Source organism: Ascaphus truei, chromosome 8 (assembly GCF_040206685.1).
Source record: "Ascaphus truei isolate aAscTru1 chromosome 8, aAscTru1.hap1, whole genome shotgun sequence".
Taxonomy (NCBI): domain Eukaryota; kingdom Metazoa; phylum Chordata; class Amphibia; order Anura; family Ascaphidae; genus Ascaphus; species Ascaphus truei.
This window is the reverse complement of record NC_134490.1, coordinates 60949766-60972214: the sequence shown is the minus strand read 5'-3', so window position 1 is coordinate 60972214 and position 22449 is coordinate 60949766. Positions and strand designations below refer to the sequence as shown.

Genomic DNA, 22449 nt, shown 5'->3' with positions numbered 1-22449 from the left:
CTCGGCTCAGCGAAAGTACAGTCGAGATAGCTGTGAGTTGGAGACGTGACTGCTCCTCTGCCTTCTATAGGGTCTAGCCCCCGCCAGCCCCACTGTGTTCCGGGGTTCCCACTTACTCTCCTCCAGTTGGTGAGACCCAGGGGTCTGGGTTAACTCTGACGCACGGTTCCAGCGGCCATCTTGAGTTTCCTGGAAGGCAAGGGGGGCCCACTCGCAGCGGGCGGCCGAACAGCTCCGGTTTCTGAGTAAGATTTTTGTTTAAAAGGTGCCCGGAGTCCTCTGTGTCCGTGTCTTTCTCTTTGTGTGTGTTTTTCCCCGGTTTTGTGGGTGTACGGATCGGCTTTTTTTCCAGTGATCTGTAGGGCTGAGCAGATCTGCGACCAGCCTGTTTAACCTCCTGGCCACGCCCCTCCCTCCCCGAAGTTTAGCATTTCTATAAAGATTGTAGAGCTAATATAAAGTATGGCTCCCAGATTTTTTCAAGTGTGTTTTGCAGCCAGAGACTGCTTACTATACTGCACCATGCAAATGAACCCTAATGTTGCATTTCTGAACTTTATACAAGAGTCAAAAAAAGTTTACTTTGCTCTTGGTATTAAGATACCTAGGACAATCTGTCACAAACCTATGTGACAGATATGGAACTTTATGACATTGATGTTGTGTTTGATGAATAACTTGGTGTCAGTAACATTTGTTTTCTGAAACACTGACTTTGACATTTTTCAGACATAATACATGAAAACTGTCATAGAAGTCTGAAAATAACAGCACTGAAAAAGGAGTATGCCTTACAGCTGCTTCAAGTATACACTTTAAACCATTAAACATTTTCAGGGTCATTCTATCAGGAGGGTGTATGTATTTTGTACAAGTACTGTATTGTTTTTTTCTGAAGAAAGAAATAGCTGCAGTGCCACTTGATGCTAAGATGGTAGACCAGAGCCCTGGTTTTGATGTCCACCTACGTAACATGAAAACCAGTTGGCAACTTTCTAAATATCGCTTGTTGTTGGCTATCCAAACAGTGGTTTGACTGTGGAATAACTTCTAGTCATTGGCGGTTATTCATTAACGTGTGATAGTGCTGATCGTGCATTAACGTTTGGAAACTCCCATTGACTTCAATATGACATTCTGTGTAGTTAGTGCTTCATCAGCACTATCACACATTAAGGAATAACCCCAATAGAGGGCAGTTTTGTGTCTGGGGCAGCATTTGCAATGGGTAAAGAAAGTCCTACTTATTTGATGAAAGCGGGCAAAGAAATTGCATATATTTTTATCGTACTACTCATAATGACATTTTTGGTCTGAAAGCAAATAGAATGTTTTATAATGCTTGGATCATTTGACATGGCTCAGAATAAAAGCCGAGATGCCCAGAGCTTTCTTTCTACCTTCTGTCTGATTTCATTCCAACAAATGTTTAAAGTGTATGCAAGTAAACGTGTCTGGTTTTAGAAAGCCTTTCAAGTGCTGCTTTGATTCCCTCGTGAATAGTTTTCTGGTAATTGTACTTATAGACTGTTTAAAATATAATAATGCAGTTCTTTCTGAAGGTTATTGACTTAAATAAGGACATTGCATGCAATCACAAGCTAAGAGGAGAAAGAAATCCCGGAGACAGGGTTTCACTGCTTTTATGTAGTCTGACAGTATAGTTTGTTAATGTTCTCAAATCCTATGGTTAATTTTTTTTTTTTTTTTTTTTTTTTTTTTTAAGGTCAACACAAGATCAAATTTATTCCTGAAATGGTGGGTCCTATTTTGGAGATGACTTTAATCCCAGAAACTGAGCTCCGAACCGCAACAATCCCAATATTTTTTGACATGATGCAGTGCGAATTTCATTCCACAAGAAGTTTCCAGATGGTAAGCATCAGTAGCAGATAGTGACGTGATTAATACTATTTTAAGATAGGAAAGGCTATTGCTGTTCTCATAATAATTGAAATTTTTGCCATTTGATTTGATCTCATGCAGGTTTCTGTAACTGAGATCCTTTTTTTCCAGCATTAATTTTGCTTTTAGAATTTTTCACATTTAATTTGGAGGTTTCTGTACGTTCTGTTTTCCTGCTGATGGTCACTTTTTGCCGCCTGTTAATTAAGGAAGTACTGTATGCAGCACCAGGGAATACACTAAAGGAAAACCGCATTAAACCCAAAACTGTACAACCTCTTTGGAATGTATTTTATGTGAGCAAGACAGTGATATCTTACTGATCTCCTGTTCATACCCACGCAGTAGTTTAGAGACTCGGCAGGTCTGTGTGTATGAAGAAGCAGTGATTTCTATTAGCTTTTGTGCCTCTGACCATTTTTTATTTAAAAATATATAGGCTGAATTAACAATTGTTGCACTTTTACCAAGACTCTTAGGATTTTTTACTCCATAAGAGGTCCTGGGTGGTCCCACATCCTTTGCATCGTAGAAATTGTAGGGGCTCAGTACATGGAATCGTGTGTGTGTGTATGTATATCTTTATTTATATAGCGCCGAAGGTATACTCAGCGCTTTACAAAGCGACAATACAGTACATGGAATTATAATACAATAAGTGCAACAACGTTAGACAATAGGAAAGAAAATCCGTGCCTCAGAGAGCTTACAATCATAATTGTCTGTACAAGGAAAGCAGCAAATTCGCACTAATAACATTAAATATAATGTATTGTTTAATCTACCAAGATAAACAAGACTTTAAACATCTAGCATGTTCCCATTTTTCTAATAAAATTGGCATATCAATCTAACTGTAGCAGCTAAGATATGTGAACTACTGTATGTAGCCCTATAAATTACACTGGACTGTGAGTACAGGCATACCCCTCATTAACGTACACAATGGGTCCAGAGCATGTATGTAACGCGAAAATGTACTTCAAGTGAAGCACTAACTTTTTTCCACTTATTGATGCTTTTGGTACAGGCAGGGAGCCAGTATTGCTGTTCAGGACGTGCTGACAGGCGCATGCGTGAGCTGCTGTTTGCCTATTGAGCGAGGGGAATCCGCACGTCACTACTACGGCGGTCTGTAGGGCATAATAAGTGTCCGTACTCGCGAAGCGAGCTTACGGACACAGGGGTATGGTGCTACTGAAAATATGTCCTTACTCGCAAGTGCCCTGTCCTTAAACCGGGCTGTGCCTGTATTGTAGAATTCTAAACTTATATTTCGCACAGTCATAAAAAGATATTTCGTTTTACGCAAAAAAACAAAAATGTTGCAGCTGCAACTATGTCTAGGTGCGTGTGTGAATACAAACAGCCCGTATCAATAAAGCTGTGCTACAAGCAGTGGATACAGACGTACGTGTTGCTAATGTATCAAGAGCAACATCCTTGCATCCAAACTGAACATGATACTGGTATGCCTAGTACAGTACTCAAATGTATGTTTGAGTTGTTGAACCTACACACCTTGTTGAATGTTACCTATTTTAGTATTTTAATTTCACCTATTTTATTTCTTCTTTTCTGAAAAGCTCATTTAACGTCAGAAATATTACTTGTATCAATATCTTTCAATGTAATATGCATTTAAGATGGTAAAGAAAATAAAGGGGGGTGTGTGTTAAATGTTCTTCCATAATGAATCTCAAGACTCAAAGAATAGCTCAACAACTTAATACGTTTGTGATAGAAACAGATCCCTTGACTCTCAGCATAAACTGTAATGTAGATAAAATTGTAGACATTAATGCATCACTGCAAGTGAGTACAGAGCAAGAGCTTGATAATTATTGGTGCAGAGAGCATTTAAGCAACTAGAACTGTACTCATTAAGATTTAATTGAACAGAGCCCTTAATGGACTGAGACGTTCAAGGGTAGGGAATTATGTTTCTGTGTTAATCCCAAGGCACTTGTAAATTCTGATATACAGTAACAATAATTAAGGATGGCCAGAGGTAACAACATTACTGTATCCAACACCGTATGCCATCTTAAACAGATACAATACATGCAAATCATGGATATTTATATTTCTATATTGAGTCCAGCAACACACTGTGTGCCATAACTACAGTCACTTAATGCAGGGGAGCTCAACTCCAGTCCTCGGACCCCCCCCAACAGGTCAGGTTTTAAGGATATGTATGTATGTATGTATGTTTTTACATAGCGCCAAAAGTGTTCTCAGCGCTTCACAAAGAATACAGTACAGGGAATTATAATAATACAATAAGTGCCGCAAAATCAGACAATAGGAAAAGAAATCCCTGCCCCGGAGAGCTTACAATCTAAGAGGTTTGATGGGGAACTTACAGAGACAGCAGGTGAGGAAATAAGTGCTGTAGATGGCAGTGCTTGGCATGGTAGGAGTGACTGAGTGTGGGTGAATAGCCATGAGTACAGGCTATTGGGATGCTTTGTGGGGTGAGTTTTAAGGTTAGTCAGTATTAAAATGAGAGGGTCAACACAATTTACAGGGTAAAAGATGGCAGGGAGGCATGGGTGAAATCAGGTGTGTATGTCTGGGTTCAGGATTAGGGGAGATCCCCAGCAGCAGGAAGGAGTAGATAAAGGATCTGAATAGAGGATTTGTGTGGGTGTTTTTTATTGAGGGGTAAAGAAGTTGATGGAAGAAAGGTTTATAAATAATGGTGCAGTGGGGAAGTTGGAGAGAACAGAGACATTCACAAAGGAGTGAGGAAACAGTAAACAGAAAAAGCAATAGGGAGGGCATAATGAGATGCAGGAAGAGAGACTTCCCAGGTACTGGTGGATAGAAAGAGTACAAAGAATCACAGTGAATCGAAAGTAAAGTTCTCACAGTTACAAAGTTGTTGTGCAGAGTTCTGATCTTCCTCCAATCTTCACCTCCAATTTCAACTCCAAAATTAACTCTGCCACACACTTTTGATGTTACACTTTAAGATGGGACACAGCCATATCCCAGCTTCAACACAGGTGTTCAATCAGTGGCTCAGTCGATGACTGAGTGACCTGTGTTGAAGCAGAAATATCCTGGAAACCTGACCTGTGTGTGGGCGGGGGGGGGGGAGGGAGGGAGGTTGTATTGAGGACTGTAGTTGAGAACCCCTGGTCTATGCTATTGCTTCTAAATAAATCAAGTTTGTTCAGATAAAGATATGGGTTGATACAGCATTAGATCTTGTAGAATTTGCAAAGTTGTTTAAAAAAGGCTCTACATTTGTGGGAAATGTCTTCGATTGAGCCACATGTTCTGAAGCTGGGCTATCCTTAAAACCTGACCTTTTGGTGGTCTTGACGATTGGAATTGAGCACCACTGACTTGATGATATCAGAGTAGATAAAATGTGATGTGTTTGGATCCTTGAATAAATGTCAGATGTTTACTTATTTTTGTTGACTAAACTAATATTTTACATAACATGACTTTCCTGATGACAGAGACCTGAACAAATTGTGTTCATTTTCTAAAACTGCCCTGACTTGTACGCAAACTGATCCTTAGAACAAGAAAGGCAAATTATTTAAATAATAGATTTGCTGGATATCGGTGTGCGTTTGCAAACTGTTAAATACAGTCATTTTCCATGTGTCTCATTTTCAGCTCTGCTTGTACAAAGTATATTTCATACACGGTTTTGAACATTTCTATATAAATATTTCACACAAACTGAGATTAAATATCTAATCCATCCAATTAATGCTCAGGCTTGCTGGTCCATCACAAAAATAATTTGGAAATGTAACAGATGTTTCAGTTGGTGATTGATTAAATGTTTATTTTTATTTGGGCTTGGAAAATGACCCATATCTCAAAGAGCCCATCAATTCTTTAAAGTAGCCACTCCAACAGGTACTAGGCACTCCGCTGCTGAGTAACACGATGTGCCTGTGCTCTGGATCCCCATGTTGAACCCACCAGCTTTGCCGTCATGTTGTTTTTCTGTCTTTTATGGAAAACAAAACACAAAACAATCAAGATATATGCAACTTGGGATGCACCAACTAAATGAGGACACAAGGTAACGCAAAGAGGCATAAATCTGGGTGCTGCAGGCAAAAAAACCTAGTCCGGGTAACAGCATATGAAACAGTGGTAGCCGAGCACACCAATGAAAGATGCAATAAAATGAGTGCAAATAGATCATTTTAATGACTGAGCACTGTCATAAAACATCCAACGATTTGATGACTAGCACCTTCATCAGGGAGGCAGGCTTAAAATCCTTTGGCCAAAGGGTTTAACCAAATTACTCCTTTTCAAGAGATATATAGGTATTTGACTGTGTATTTTTGTCATATTGGATGATGCTTTGGGATTCTCTGTTTTTTGTTGTATACATTTAGCCACGCCCACTAGCACTCCAATTGAACCTTATATACATATATAGTATGCTGTATTTTGGGGGGTTTCTTTGAGCTTGCTGTGTATCTGTGTGTTTACTATCTGGGGCAGTACTCCATTTCCGCAACATCCTGGTTCAGGGATCTATCCAACTCTTGCAAGTTCCTAGCTTGTGTTCTCAGGCAGATAACATTTGTGTAAATAAACTTGAGAGCACGTGGCTGGCAGGCCATTTATATACATTTTTGAAAAGGGTGCATAAAGAACCTTGTGGTAAGCCATTTGCTTGTTTCATCCAAGAACTTCTTTGATCTCCCATATGCAGGGGCGTAGCTTTAGCCCGAGGGCCCGCACTCTTGGGGCCCACTCTCCCTCCCTGTCGGTGGTCCTGTGGACCATCTCTCTCTCTCTCCGCCACAGCGGTCCAACCCGGAAGTCTTTCTTACTTCTGGTGTCTATGCTGCTACAGCACGCTCCTCCCCGGCCGTCCTGCTCTAGATCCGTGCAACTCCTAACTCCTCTGCCGGCTCTTCCTCTGCTTAACTCTGGCGGCCGCCGCCGCCTACTATCATCTCCCCCCGCCTGCCTCAATCACCACCCTGTCCCACTGGTAGACACGGAGACGGAGAGAGCTGGAGGAGGGGGAGAGAGCTGAAGAGATAATGAGGAGAGAGATTTTCCAATTTAAATTGAGAGAAAAATTTTCTCTGTAATCTGCAGAATATGTTAATTTATAATGGGTCTCTGAAAAAAATTTGCCCGAGGACCCGCGCATTTTTAGCTACGCCACTGCCCATATGTGCTCTTAACCACATTGTGTAGCAGACATTGAACTGCATCCACCATCCACCCTGGGAGGACATAAGATAAATTTGCCGAGTCCTCAGTACCAGACTATTGTATGTAGCTGTCATGTCCAGAAAAAACACTCCATTCTCCATATTGTATAGCTGTCAAATAATGCTGATTGCACCAACACTTGATTGTAGCTACTACAGCCAGGAATAAATCCTGCTGGCTCAATGCATAAATAATTATTTATGGTAGGATGACTTAAGAGGATAAGGCATGGAGGACTTTTAAGCAAACTGATAGCAATGATATTGGTCGATAGCTGCCAGGGTCATTTGGTGCAATTCTTGGCTTTGTGGTGGCGATAATCTTGGAGACAGTTGTTACCGTTAATGTCTAGCCTTATCCACTATGAGTATTGCTGGCTTATAAGAATTAATATAATAATACAGGCAGAACGATTACTTAAGGAAATAGATGTGTAGATATGTGTTCCAATAGGAAACACATCCACACATGCACACTCTGGTTTATGAGAGTTATTGACACAATAGAGATCGCTTCAATCAAATAGACAGCAATTTATTAGAACAGCAACAAAATATAACAATTACACGGTTATAATTATTATACTTCCTTATAAGGTTTGTACTTATTGGCCTAACAAAACAATACAATACAGTTCATCCTATCTAACAATACATTGATCTAAAAACAGATGTGTAAATTTGTATATATATATATATATATATATATATATATATATACACACAGTGTTCGACAAACCTATACATCTGCACGCCCCGGGCGAGTTGATTTAACATCGTGACGAGCTCCTTTTGGCCCAAGCAGCACACGTGTGGTACTAGGTGGCGAGTAGATTTTTTTGTTCGGCGAGTAGATTTTTTGGTGATTTGTCCACCACTGGATATATATATATATATATATATATATATATATATATATATATATATATATATATATATATATACAAATTTACACAAGAATTATGATCATAATTACCTTAACTGGTGTCTTTTGGAATTCCAATAGGCTTTTCTGAGATCTCTCTCCAAAACTCTTCTCTCCTTTTCCTCTCCTAACTAATTGAAACCCTGTCTGTGGTTTAAATGTGTTTCTAAATCCATAGCTGAACGTGTAGGAGGTTCTGATTGGTTGAGGAAATATGCTCAAACTAAATTATTTGTGTGTTTCTCTGAAATTGATCTATCATATGATGGCAATAAATATTGGACAGGTCAACAATACCTGGAGTTTGTTCTAATTGGAAAAATAGCAGCTGTTTCCCCTGGGGTCTAAATGTTAATTCAGGAAACACAAGCCTTGTTTTGAAGTCCCTGAAAATAAACAAAAGAATTTTTATTATCAGGGTGTGAAGTAAATAAACCTTTTGTTTGTCAATTATCTCACTTCTTGCATCTCTATGGAATGTGTATCCATGTGCAGATATCTTACTTCAAAAAACAGTTTGTGATTCCTGGACAAAAGCAATTCTCTTGGGTAACAGTCAAAATCCTGGGTAGTCTTCCCTATGCGATAACTCAACTATAAATTTAAGCCAGCCATGGGTCATCATTCTGACCTAAGTTCTTTAGGAAGATATCATACCCCACATCTGTGTCTGGTCTGACTGCTCAAAGAGATCAGTTTCATTGTGGGGACAAAACTGGCATAACAGATTCCACTCAGAGGACATGTCTCGCCGCATCCATGAATTTTTCTGCAATATCTGGGTTGCTTCTTACTTGGAACACATGAAGCATTTCTGTTCAGTTTTTGCTCAGGAAAGCGGTGTACAGCTTATATTAACCACTCTGTATGGCCTTGCAGGCTGCTCTATAGATGGAACTGCAGAAATGACTATATGCTAACCCTAACTCACAGTGCTGCACTCGAGGGTAGAGGAGTACAACCCCAAGTCAGTCTTTCTGAAGTTCCATCTTAGTTTGTAGAGACTATAATGGGGAGCAAAATGCTGATGTTGATTAGTTATGATCTATGTTGGCTGTGGGGGGAAGACATGAAGAAATGTAGGGATGTTGGCACAAAGAGGCCATGGTTGTATGTGACCCAAAGACATGGGACAAATGGTCACTAGACCAATGAGCAGATCTAAAAGTGCCTCTTTGTTTTGGGTCAAAAATGAGGGCAAGGTTATTTCTTGACACCCACTCTATAAGCTGATCCGATCAGGTTTTGTGTAGTTCCAATCAGGATGGTACCCTACATCATGGATTTTGGGGCAGGTAAAATGCGTTTGAGGGCATGTAAGAGTTATGGGAGGTCCAATCACTGCTTGGGGGTATATACACATTTAACCTCCGCCTCGCAATTGAATGCCACACAATTCTGTTGAGGTTATTTTGAGAGCATTAGAGATGGTGCTACAGATGTACATCACATGGCCATGCTTTGGGTGAGAGGTGTAGCTGAGAACATCAAAACTGATTATGCTGTTAAATAGAGCCTGTTGATATTTAATGTCTACTTTGTGTAGACAACAGAGTAGACAACAATACTTGATTGCTGAGGGTCCTTCAATGTTAAGTTTCAGGATCTTCAGAAAAGGACCAACAGTAATATGGTGGAAAGTAGCCTTGGACTGGGATTCATAGAATTCTGTCTGCTAGTGAGAGGATCATTTGCTTCCATGTGACGGGAACGCTGATCCATAGGTCATTTATTATGATAGCTTATCTATAAGGTCACTGCATTAGCACAGTCAAAAGATACACTGCAAAGAAAAGGCTGAAGCAAGAAAAGGCAAACACGTATCTAATTTAATGTAAATTTCTAACTCCTTTAATTTCTGCTCTAAAAAGGTCAAATTTACTATAGTATTTAACATATTAAATTAATCAACTACACAATTCTTGTGAAAGGTTGTAAATGATAATAGATAATATGTAATTATGGGAAGAGATAATGATAGTAATTTTAATTAAAGCGAGATCCTGTTTTCTGTAGTTTAATTATGCTAATTCTCCAGAAAACCGAAATGTAAAAAATCACAAGAGTATAATAGAAACATGTCAGTCTGTTTTCGAATAACTCCTACATGTCTACCTAATATGTTCTTCACAATATGGTGCAATTTGCATGCTCTATCGATACAATATGACACAACCTTGACAATGTCAGTAGCCATAGAAACTGATCTTTTATGTAAATGGATTTTCTCAACAATATCCATTATGTGCGAAGGAACTGGTTATGTACTTTTGCCGCCTTAAACAATGTAACTAATGGCTCACCTCAAAGCAGAACACTGCAGTAAGAAACTCACCATGGAAATAGAAGCAAGTAAGAGCATTTCTACTTTTTGGGGTCTTACCTTATATTACGTTTCCAATGTCTTTCTATGCAGACACATTCACTTTACCATGGTACACAATCTGTCCTAGCTCATCCAGGACTAAATGTATTCATTTTAAATTATTTGAACTTTAATATTGCAGCTATTATGGTGAGGAGCGGTCAGGAATATAGTATAATATGATGTATTGAGTATTTTGGTATGTTCCCGTAAACAAGTTTTGTGTTGAAGCAGCTTCACAGCATATTAAATAAGGGCCTTAGCAGCAGAAATGACAATTTAACTATTTTGTTTATCAAAGTTAAGCTTGAAGCGCACAGAATTAATTCATTGTAAAGCAATTGATGCATATATTGTGAATCAGAGCCTACATCTCAAAAACCCAAGTTTATTTGTTTTCTTGTTATTACTTGTTTTTCGTAGATCTAGATCACTGCTGCCGTTAATTGAAGATTATTACGGTTTGCTACTGCAGTAGTCTCTAGTACCGGTTTATAATGTGGTATCTTATTGATTTGTAATTCACTAGATGTCATGTACTGTACCTTTCATATAGACCGGGCAGTTTAATACAGTGCAGGCGTCACCTTTTAGTCATGTTTTTATGGTTCGATATCTTACAGAATTTAATTTCCACTGTTTTGTTGTTATCAAACAATAATGCAATGAACAAACATGCAGCATAATTATTATAAGGATAATGAATATTTTGAAGGAAAGTAAGATGTCACAGTTAATGCATTATACACTTGAGTTATGAATGCTGGACCACTTGACTTGAGAATATTCTTGTTGAAGTGTTTTATGCCGATTGCAATAAGGAAAGGGCCCTACTGTAGATGTTTACTTTGCACACAAAAAAACGTGTGAAATGTATTTATGCTACTGGAGGAAATTATTTTGAAATAATGTTAAAATACAAGGAGCAGAGAAGTAATAAATGACAGTCAAGGCTGTATGGTAACATGATGGATACTAATGTTATTTATTTACATTGAGTAACATACAATCAGATGTCTTAGTTGGGAAGGTTACTTCATACTTAATGTCAAGGCACTTTACGGTTAACTGCCCCGGAAGCACTCTGCATATTTGTTTTCCCTGTTTTGAGGCAGCCATTATTCCTGAGTCTAAGTTTGCAATATTGTTGCTTTCCCTTGTGGCTTCCCAGCCTGTTGCCTTGGCAACCCCCCTCTGCTCAAATCTGAGATGGTTTGGCTATTCTCCCTTGCTAGTTGGCATACACCATGTCCTGTTCCTGCTTGGACAGGAAAGCATGCCTTTTTTTAACCAGCAGCCTTTAGGAGCAGTCAGTTGTCCCATCTCCTGGTAAAGCTATCATAATTTACCTCTCCCTCACTTTTGCTACCTGCCCAGTTCCCCACCTCCCCCCTTTTGTTATTGTTCTTTTTTACAATAAAAGTACAAAAAGAAAAGAAGGACTTTGTGTGCATCTACGGGGAGTGAGTTAACTGCCTGCCTCTACCACTTGCCTCAGTGTGCTCGAGTCAGAACAGTAACAAAAAAAGTAACTTACCAATGTACCAACTTTACTTGCATAAATAGCATCATCAATAGATGGAAGACATAATTGCCTAAAAAAGGGGGGGGACTGTCTCTTGCACAACACACAATGCCATCACACACAAAGACAGGAAATGGTTTCAAATGACCATGTTTACAAGCTAACATTGAAAAACATTTAAAAAAAAAAAATCATTACAACATGGAAAAAGACAAGTCACTAACCTTACTTACGTTATTGGTTCCCTTTTAATTCAAGCAGGTATTGCATTTTTAAACAAGGAATCCATGCCGTTTTTAAATACAGGATTGAAGCAAGGGGTCCCCAGAGCTGAATCCTGTTAACTTCAGCTCTGGGGGCCCCCTGCTTCCAGAGATACAGACCTCTGAAGGAAGTGCCGGTATCTCCTGCAGTCTTCTGCTGTTTAAAGCTCCCACGTTACATGGGCAAAAGGTAATGTCACAGCTTCCTGTTGGCCCACGAGCCCAGGGAGCTTTGAAAAGCGACCATAATGTGATCCCCGGAGCCGCTAGCGGCACCCATTACGGAGGTATGTATCTCTGGAAGCAGGGGGTCTCTCCCCAGAGCCGAAAATTATTGTTTTATTTCAACTGCATTAATTGTCGCTTTAAGCCAGTAGTTTCAGGTTAAAAAGAGAACCAAGACTTGGAGGTTAATTCTATATTGTCTGCAGTAGCCGTTCGAACCATTTTCAGGCAAAAATCCTCAACATCCCCATATACTTCAATAGAGATTTTGAGCCCAAGTAGCCACTTCAGGCAATATAGAATAAGCCCCCTCGTCAAAAACCAGTAAGTGATGTCTCGGGTGAATGGTACATTCGAGTGTGTAGCATAATGGTGTTGCTTGAAGCCAAAAAAGGTGTTTATGAAATCCTCAATGAAAAAAGTTTTATCGAGAAAAATCGATAATATATATGTGAAGCAAGTGTCACATCAGATACCCACCTTTTCTGATCACTTCCCCCACCCCCCTTCATAAGCGGTTAAATGTCAGGCATGCAAGGATCTGTGAGTGAAGTCCCCAATTTAGCAGTACACTGCTGACTTTCTCATAATCTAGGACTAGATACCAAAGGTCTCCATGTAAGGAATTGCAGAGCAGGGGGCAGTGAAGAAGAGCTGTGTGATTGAGTGCAGAATGCCTGTTTTACTCTGAAATTGAAAAAAAAAGAAGCCATGACTATCCTACTGAGAACCTTTCGGAGATTTATTGTGTTCATAAAAATACATTTCTTGCCTGTGCTGGAAATGCTATTTAATATATAGGTATTTACCAACTCGCACTCTTGCAATCTTTTTATTTATTTGATTTTCAAGTTTAGATTTCCATTTTGTTTATATGTATATTAACCTACATTTATGAGAATCACTGTACTTTTTCCTGAAATAAAATGAATGTGAGATCAGAAGTTACGCCTCTAGATGGAATATAGCAATGTTTAGATTAAAGTTAAATACCTCCGAGTGCAGGAGTGGCCAACTCCAGTCCTCAAGGACCACCAAGAGGTCAGGTGACTGTCATTGACTGAGCCACTGATTAAGCCATCTGTGCTAAAGCAAGGATATTCTTAAAACCTGACCTGTTGGTGGCCCTTGGGTATTGGAGTTGGCTACCCCTTTCCTAGCATTTTTATTTTGTATAGATCAGGGGCACTCAACTCCAGTCCTGAAGCCCCCCAACAGGTCAGGTTTTCAGGATAACCTTGCTTCAGCACAAGTGGCTCAATCAGTCCCTGCTTCAGCACAGGTGGCTGAATCAGAGACTGAAGCTGGGATATCCTGAAAACCTGACCAGCTGGGGGTGCTTGAGGACGGAAGTTGAGCACCCCAGGTATAGACGATAAAAAAAAGACACTATACAGTATAATATTTTTCTGTGCCGATTATCTATTCTCTTATTAATTTCAGTTTGAGAATGAGATCATCACCAAGTTGGATCATGAAGTGGAAGGAGGGAGAGGAGATGAACAGTACAAAGTGTTGTTTGAGAAAATGTAAGTGTTGATTAACAGTTAGGATTTATATCTAAGTATAGACACACAAGACAATAACGAGGCAGCAGTGAACTTTGCAGCTCCAGTTATAATTAAAATGTGCTAATCAAGCAAAGTAATCTAAATAACACCTTCATTAAGTTTTTTTTTTTTTTTTTTTTGCTGAGTAGGTTTATAAGAAGGTTTGTTTAAACTTTTTTCAGACTCCTGGTGCACTGCAGGAAACACATTTATCTGGCAAAGACTGGAGAAACCTTTGTGACGCTCGTTGTTCGGTTGATGGAGAGACTTCTAGACTACAGAACAATCATGCATGATGAAAACAAAGAAAATCGCATGAGCTGTACTGTCAATGTCCTGGTTAGTGATTATATATCAGAACTGACTAGTAGTGTATAACTCAGTCTGAGAAAAAGGAGCCTTCCTAAAAATGTATTGTGGATAGCATCATGATGTGAAACGGACATTTATCTCGTGTCGGTATCTGTCTGGTATACTAGGGAAATTATTGTAATAAACCGCAACCAAAACATTTGCCAGGTCTCAGGCGAATGTTTTGCTGTGTCCCTATTGTCCTTTAACCCACAGTAAAGCCATTATTTTATGAAAGGAGAAGCTTTAGATTGATGAGTGAAAGACCAGTTACTATAAGAATTGTGTTTGCCAAGGGGTTGCGAGTTTTGCCTCCGCGCTCTTCACCAAGCCATTTAAATGAAATGCGGGGCGACCGCGCGAAGCCTTTGCGACTTCACTTGATTTGACGTTTCAGACGAAGTAAGGGGGAGGCGCGAGCAGTGGGGGAGAGCAGGCGGGGAGGGGGGGGGGGCGCAAGGCAAAAGGTCCTCGAGCTAAAATTAATGGTGTTCCCCTGCTTCAATCCTGTTACATGAAGTAAAGATTCTCTGCAGATTTGCAGTTAAAGTTTAAAGTAAATCAAAACCCAAAGCACCATTTGAATACAAATATTAATGGATTTTTAATTCTGCATAACGAAATGATTTGAATATAGAAAACACAATATGAACATGCTTTCTCTTTCTTTGCAGAATTTCTACAAAGAGATTGAAAGAGAAGAAATGTACATAAGGTTTGTAATCATGATGTTGTCAAATGTATGAGAAAAATATTCTTCAACTGACTGAATACTTTTATTTCTGGTATTTTTGAGTCACTTATAGAGTATTAGGATTATTCATATATAAATATGAAAAATTCTGCTTAATTAATGGAATCCATATGCTATTCTTGTGCTGCTTAAGACCACACCTTGAATATGGAGTACAATTTTGGGCACCAATCCTAAGAAAATACATTATGGAACTAGAGAGTGCAGAGAAGAGCCACCAAATTAATAAAGGGGATGGACAATCTAACTTATGAGGAGAGGCTAGCTAAATTAGATTTATTTACATTAGAAAAGAGGCGTCTAAGAGGGGATATGGTAACTATATACAAATATATTCAGGGACAATACAAGGAGCTTTCAAAAGAACTGTTCATCCCACAGCAGTACAAAGGACTCAGGGCCATCCATTAAGGTTGGAGGAAAGGAGATTTCACCAGCAACAAAGGAAAGGGTTCTTTACAGTATGGGCAGTTAAAATGTGGAATTCATTACCCTTGGAGACTGTGATGGCAGATACAATAGATTTGTTCAAAAAAAGGTTGGACATATTTTTAGAAAGATTTGGTATATCCCTGTATACCTTTCAAGTAACATGGGAAGGATGTTGATCCAAGGATTAATCCTATTGCCAATTCTTGGAGTCAGGAAGGAATTTATTTTTCCCCTTATGAGGTATCATTGGATGATATGACTCTGGGGTTTTTTGTTTGCCTTCCTCTGAATCAATAAGTACTGTAAGTATAGATATAGGATAAAGTATCTGTTGTCTAAATTTAGCATAGGTTGAACTTTATGGACGTATGTCTTTTTTCAACCTCATCTACTATGTAACTGGGGGCAGGGGTGGGTTGCAGGGAGGGGCGGGTTGGGCAGGGAGGGGAGGGGCAAAGGGCCGTGAGGGGCGGGCAAAGGGCAGGGAGGGGCAAAGGGCTGGGGGGCAGGGGGTAAAGGGCTAGGGGGGCGCAAAGGGCTGGGCGGCAGGTGGTGGGTGGCAGGGGACAAAGGGCAGGGGGAGAGAGGGCAGGGGGAGGGAGGGCAGGGGGCAAAGGGCAGGGGGAGGGAGGGCAGGGGGCAAAGGGCTGGAGGGGCAGGTGGAAAGTGGCAGGGGACAAAGGGCAGGGGGGGGAGGGCAGGGGGAGGGAGGGCAGGGGGCAAAGGGCAGGGGGAGGGGGGGCAAGGGGACAGGGAGGGTAGGGGGGGACAGGGAGGGTAGGGGGGGACAGGGAGGGTAGGGGGGGCATGGAGGGGGCAAAGGGCAGGGTGAGTTTTGGACGTGTTTAATAACCCATTCCCCTGCGTTTACTCACCTTGCACACGGCTGCGCTCCTGTTCCTACGGGTACCGGCCGTCGCCCTCCTCCACCTCGGGCTCCTCCGCGGAGAGGCTGAGACGCTCCTGTGAGGAGGTGTTGTGCCTCTCGCGGGGAGAGGCAGAGACAGCCGGAGGAGCGGCCTCTGGGACGGGGAGCGGCCTGTGTGAGGGGAGAACCGCAGAGAGCATGCTCTGTGTGTGTGGGGGGGGGGGGGGATAAGCGGGGGGATGAGCGGGTGGGGGGTGAGGGAGAGCGCCGGGTGAGGGAGTGGCCTATGGATGGTGAGAGCCGTGGGGAGCGCTCTCGGGGATGGTCAGCTGGGGGAGCGGCCTATGTGAGGGGAGAGCCGCAAAGTGAGCGTGGGGGTGGGGGGGGGGGTGGTGTGTGTGTGTGCCCGTCACTCCGCCTCAGGCCAATGAGAGGTGTGCGGGGGCGGGCGGGCCAAGGGAGCAATCTCATTGGCCTGGCCCAAGGTCCAATGGGATTGCCGCTAGGGACACAGGGAGGGACACAGGGAGACACATACAGACATAGAAACATATGACGCTTTCACAAATATATAGTAAGATTCAAATGTTATTGAAATTGCTGCTTTAAAACACATCGAACACATCAAACATTGTAGACACAACATTCTATTCTGGCAGTGAGATCACCTGTACATTGTATATTGCTGTCCTTCCAACATAACAATAGAGAGATTCCATACAATCAGAGAGGTCAGCATTCAAAGGTGTTTGATTCATTTTACAGGTTACATGGGGTACTGATAGATTGATCGACTATCATCACACAGCTCGAACATAAAATTATTCGCCTAACGTCAATCTTAACCTTGTTCGGCGTATGACGGACCCTGGCATTATGGCCCAAGAAGCCAGCTCCGAAGTCTGTTATATGTCATTATGACTCCCCATTATACTCATGACAGGGAGCCCATATTTTGTGGTATTTTGGTGTTGATATTTAAGGCACCATGTCAGCTCTCCATTAGTCTAATAAATTCCACTGTGCCACAATTCTTCCTTGGAGGGTCTTTCCCCACATTCTAGCTAGTATATTTTTGGCGGCATAGATGAGATATCTAATTAGGATTTTCGTATATCTATGGATACCTACATCGATTTAGCCAGAGCCCGAGTAGTGAGTTCTCAGGCTGGAAGGAGACATCTACCTCTTTGATATTCTTTATCTCACGAAAAATCTTTTTAGATAAAGAGTTAACTTGAGGGCAACTCCACCACATGTGCAGATCATCTGCTCTCTGCCCACACAACTTCCAATAGACGTTGGTTTGGCCGGTTTGCATACGGGCTAATTTAACAGGGTTCAGGTATGTTCTATAGAAAATTTGAATATTATGCAGATGCTCACGCGGCAATACAGTGTATCTCCCAAGCCCAGTAAGTTTAGTGGTTTGGTATATTACCATTTACGTAAGGGAGCTACTTGCCATGCAGCCATAATGAGAACCTGTTTATTGTTTAAGATATTAATTATGTTGGCATATGGCAGACTTTGCTTGTGACAAATTCATTTCTAGTTTTATTTTATTTTATTACTTAGAGTTGGGCAATGAGTTATTTTTTGTATTTGCTGTAGGTATTTGTACAAACTTTGTGATCTACACAAGGAGTGTGATAACTACACAGAGGCTGCATATACTCTCCTTCTGCATGCCAAGCTTCTCAAGGTACTAAAATTAATTTGAAATCATCTTCACTGTATCAATTTCACTGTTCGTTGCTTGAATATCCGTTTTAGCTAATGTGTGGTTGTTGGGGTGGTCTCTTTGCTGTTAATAAATCTATCATTGAAAACGAGAGGTAACTCAATGTATTACTTCCTGGTAAAATATTTTATAAATAAATAAATCATCAAAGTTACCTCTGTTGATTGATTATTGGAGCTATGCTTTGCACACTAAATTGCATCAGGTTTGTTATACATTGAATATTTGGATTCAGATTAATGAGCTTTATAGTAAGTAAATCAACAAATAAGATCAAGCTATCTACTAGAAAATTTCCATGGTGGTTTAAACCGCTTTTTAATTAGTAGCTACACACTCCATGCAAACTGTCACACAGGGACACATATCATACATATCATACATATCTTATGTATGTATCATAAAGGAATACATTAACATTATATAAGTTTTGTACGAAATATACATAGTAATTTCTTCTGTTGATCATTGAGTTAGATCTTTTATAAATAATATATAACCTTCGGTTTAAATGGACATGAGGATGACTAATTTCCATCTGTACATTAAACTGGATTGGAAAGCTACTCACTGCTTTCTTAACATAATTATAGTGTTGAGATAATCATAATGTACCCAATTATTATTTCACAATTAAAATTGATTGGTAAACATGGGCCGAAGTGCTATTTGACTATTTCAGCTAAGTGGGAGGTAATTTCTTCAAAAACTCCTTGTTTCCACCACGTATTACCAGAAACATTTTTTATAGATTAGTTTTATATTTAGAAATCAATTAAAAATATATTTTTTTTCTTGCTCCTTTATTCAGATGTTTGTGCTAGTGCTAGTATTAGTAGTATTCACCATTAGTACTGCAGCATATCCTTAGAATTCTGACTGCTAACGTAATGTGAGCAGAAGAAATGAGTATGAGTAGGGATATGAATTTAGTCCACTGTTGAATTGCTCATAATAAAATTGATAAACTGTATAGGAGAAGATAAAGAAAAATGTGAGTGGTTGGTAAAGACACATTAATACAAGAACATCAAATTCCACATCCATCTGCGGGTTAATTCTCAATTAGAAATGTATATTACTGCATACTTCTTAATTCTCTTCATTAAGATGAAGTGTGGTATTCTACTATATTAGTAGCCACCTCATGAGTAATCACATCCTGTAAAGTTTTCATATCTACAACTTACATTAAGTACTGGTGTTTAGAATACTTCTCCAAGGTGTCGTGACAACCCTGTTATACCCTTTTCCCGTGGATATGAACTGTGTATCAGTATGAAGTGCATATGGAGTGTCAACACACCCCAATGTCTTTGTTTTGCAATCTCCCTATTTTGCTCATCGCATACTGTACGTTCTTGGTTTAGTGGTCAGAAGAAGCGTGCGCAGCACATCTTACTCAACGGGATGGTTACCACGCAGCTACACAAGGACAACTGAAAGAACAGCTGTACCAAGAAATTATCCATTACTTTGACAGGGGCAAGGTGCGCTTTTTTTGTTTGTTTTCCCTAAACCATTATTGTTTTGTCTCTCTTTGTTCTTTCCATCTCCATTCTATTCTTTTAGCACTGTTTAAAGCAAAGGCATTTTAAGATGTTCCTACTTGTTTGCATAAAACGTATTAAATCAGAACATAACAATAATTATTAAAAAAAAGTTATTACTGACTTATCTGTTATTTGTTGGTTTAAAGCACACTAGTGGTTCTATGTTATAACAGGTATATGATGTAGTCCTATCTCATTTCAGTTTTGCTTCCAGATACCAGTAATTCGTCAATATTGCATTGAAGGAATAATGTTTTTTTTCTTTATTTTGTATGAATCAGTTACAGAATTTAAGTTGTGAATGTAGCAACAGAAATCTCATTTAAAAGTGACTCCCTTCTGACTATTATTTATCATGAGTACAAAAAAATGTGAGAGAAGTAATAATTTTGAATTGTAGTCTAGGCTCTATACTAAAGCGGTAAGTTCATGAACTCATTTAAAGATTAAATATATTTCGGTGAAAAGTTAAACTTGTTTTTCCTTTGGAAACATCAAGTTGCAAAACATACACATGTCCAATTAATATACCTATATTTGCCCAATCATGTGGCAGTAGGGTTTATTTCTTTGTTACAGGCCATTCATTTGTGGTGGGGGAAACTATTTGAGGTGTGTGTGTGTGTGTGTGTGTGTGTGTGTGTGTGTGTGTGTGTGTGTGTGTGTGTGTGTACACAGAAGTCATTGTAGAAAATAATCTTGGTTAAAAAAAAAAAGCATATTGTTTCATCTAGTGCCCCATTACTCTGTCTCTCTTCTGTGTAGCAGTAAGAAATAAATCTATCACAGCCTCGTTCCAAGAATCCTTAGATACATTAAATTCAGATGTTACAGCGTGTATCTGTAATATCAAAACTTCTCAGGCCTTCAAATCGCAAACCTCAATTAAACAGTAATTAAGCTTACAATTGAAAAACATTGTAGTCTTTAATTATGGTGAAAACAACAGGGGCACAAATTTCATCCAGGACATGAAAGGAAATATAAAATACAAAATAGTGCAACACTGTATATCAAAAGGACACAGTATGGGTTAATCTTTGAATGTTAGACTCGTGTTCCACGTGATAAACAGGCTGTTTGGTTATACAGAGGGGCCAACTCTGAATTCATCCAGGTGAGTGCTTCACACCGTCACAGATAATGTCTCAGATAATCCATAGGAGAATAGAGGGAGGGGAACCCCACATACAAGAGGAGAAAGCAAATATAGTGTAACAATGCTTTAATTGATATATAACACAAAGTAATGCACTTACATAAGTGTCTTTGGTAGGCATTCAGACTACCCTGGGTCACAACACAGGAGCTAGGCAGACGACAACCCCAAAACAGCTTCAGATCCTGCTGCACGGCCGATAGGCAGTCACTGGGCTGAGTAATGAAGTCCACCAGCTGTGAATGAATGCCCCCCAAAGTCTCTGTACTGCACGACTCCGCCCTACGCGTTTCGACTATCCATCTTCCTAAGGGGATAATCTTTAATTATTGCTACCATTTTCCAGATTGACTTCTCTCTTCTGGTCTGTGAAGGAATGATAGAAGTCAGATAATACTAAGAAATCTTTAGTGTCTAAGGCTAAATTAAGTAAGGTATATTTAAGAGAAAAATAATCCAGGGGTGGCCAACTCCTGTCCTCAAGGGCCACCAACAGGTCAGGTTATTGACTAAGGCACTGATTGAGCCACCTTTGCTGAAGCAGGGATATCCCTAAAACATGACCTGCTGGTGGCCCATGAGGACTGGAGTTGGCCACTCCTGGCCTAACCTATTGATATGGAAAGTGTGGGTAAATCTTTCTCTGAACTGCTTAAATGTTGGCCATTTCCACTCACTTTACTTTTCAGTTTTGGTTTACAAATTCACACCACTAATTTCACCCCAAATTCTAAATTGGCATTAATGAAGAAACTGCTTCATAATCACTAGCAAATATACTGAAAGGGTAAGGGTAGAGTGAGGGAAACTTTGGTAGGCTGATAGACTAAGTAACAATAACTTTTAGTATTTAAATTTTGCCACGGTTTCAGTTCATGGTAAAATGTACATAACGCATTGCTTGCCATTGACAATATATATATTGGGTACAAGCTTGTTATGTTTATAGAAATAATGCATGTGTTAGGTTTTCGTACTTCTCTTATTTTTCTTCCAGGCTGCGCTGACAGCACATTTCATTTTGCTTGGCAATAAAGTAGTAATCTTCTCTTCTCTGGGTTTTGCTTTCATACCCCTCAGTTTAACTTCATCACAATAGCCTAACCTTTACTGCTGGATCAGCTCTCTATTCATTTATTTTATTGTTTTTTTGTAGAAGCAAAGTCATTTTAATAAAGCCCTTTAATCCAAGGACTTTACAGAAAATGACTAAGCTTCTGTGTGGTACTGGGCCAGGGCCATATAAGGTTCTGTCTCAGGACTTTTAACCCTTTAGTGTCGGAGTAAGAACGCAATGCAGCACAATGAATTTCTGGACCCTGCAGCGCTGAAGGAGTTAGTGACCTGTGTGGGGCGTGAACATCTCTTTCTGTGTTCTTTCTAGGGTTAAAAAATATATAGCAATAGTAAAAAAAAAAAAAAAAAGCAATAGTAAATACTTAAGTCCAGCCAGTGCTAGTGTTACTCCTTGGTTTTTAAAAGCTAAATTTTGTGTGTGTGTGTTTATTTCAGTTAATATTCTTGTGTAATAATGCTAGTATTCTGGTATTATACAAAGTATTGTATTTATTCATGTCTGGTGTTGAAATTAGATTACTGGACAAAGGG

At 39.8% G+C, this 22449-nt stretch overlaps 1 protein-coding gene across 2 annotated transcripts in view; it reads left to right on the top strand.

The window, feature by feature from the left end:
- DOCK1 (dedicator of cytokinesis 1) overlaps positions 1–22449 on the top strand; it is a 279647-nt gene that overhangs the window by 217094 nt on the left and 40104 nt on the right. For both annotated transcript variants that reach the window (XM_075612250.1, XM_075612249.1), the window contains exons 33-38: positions 1727–1875; positions 13874–13959; positions 14163–14319; positions 15006–15046; positions 18000–18090; positions 19500–19619. In XM_075612250.1, coding sequence (XP_075468365.1) covers positions 1727–1875; positions 13874–13959; positions 14163–14319; positions 15006–15046; positions 18000–18090; positions 19500–19619 — 644 coding nt within the window. The remainder of the gene's footprint in view (positions 1–1726; positions 1876–13873; positions 13960–14162; positions 14320–15005; positions 15047–17999; positions 18091–19499; positions 19620–22449) is intronic.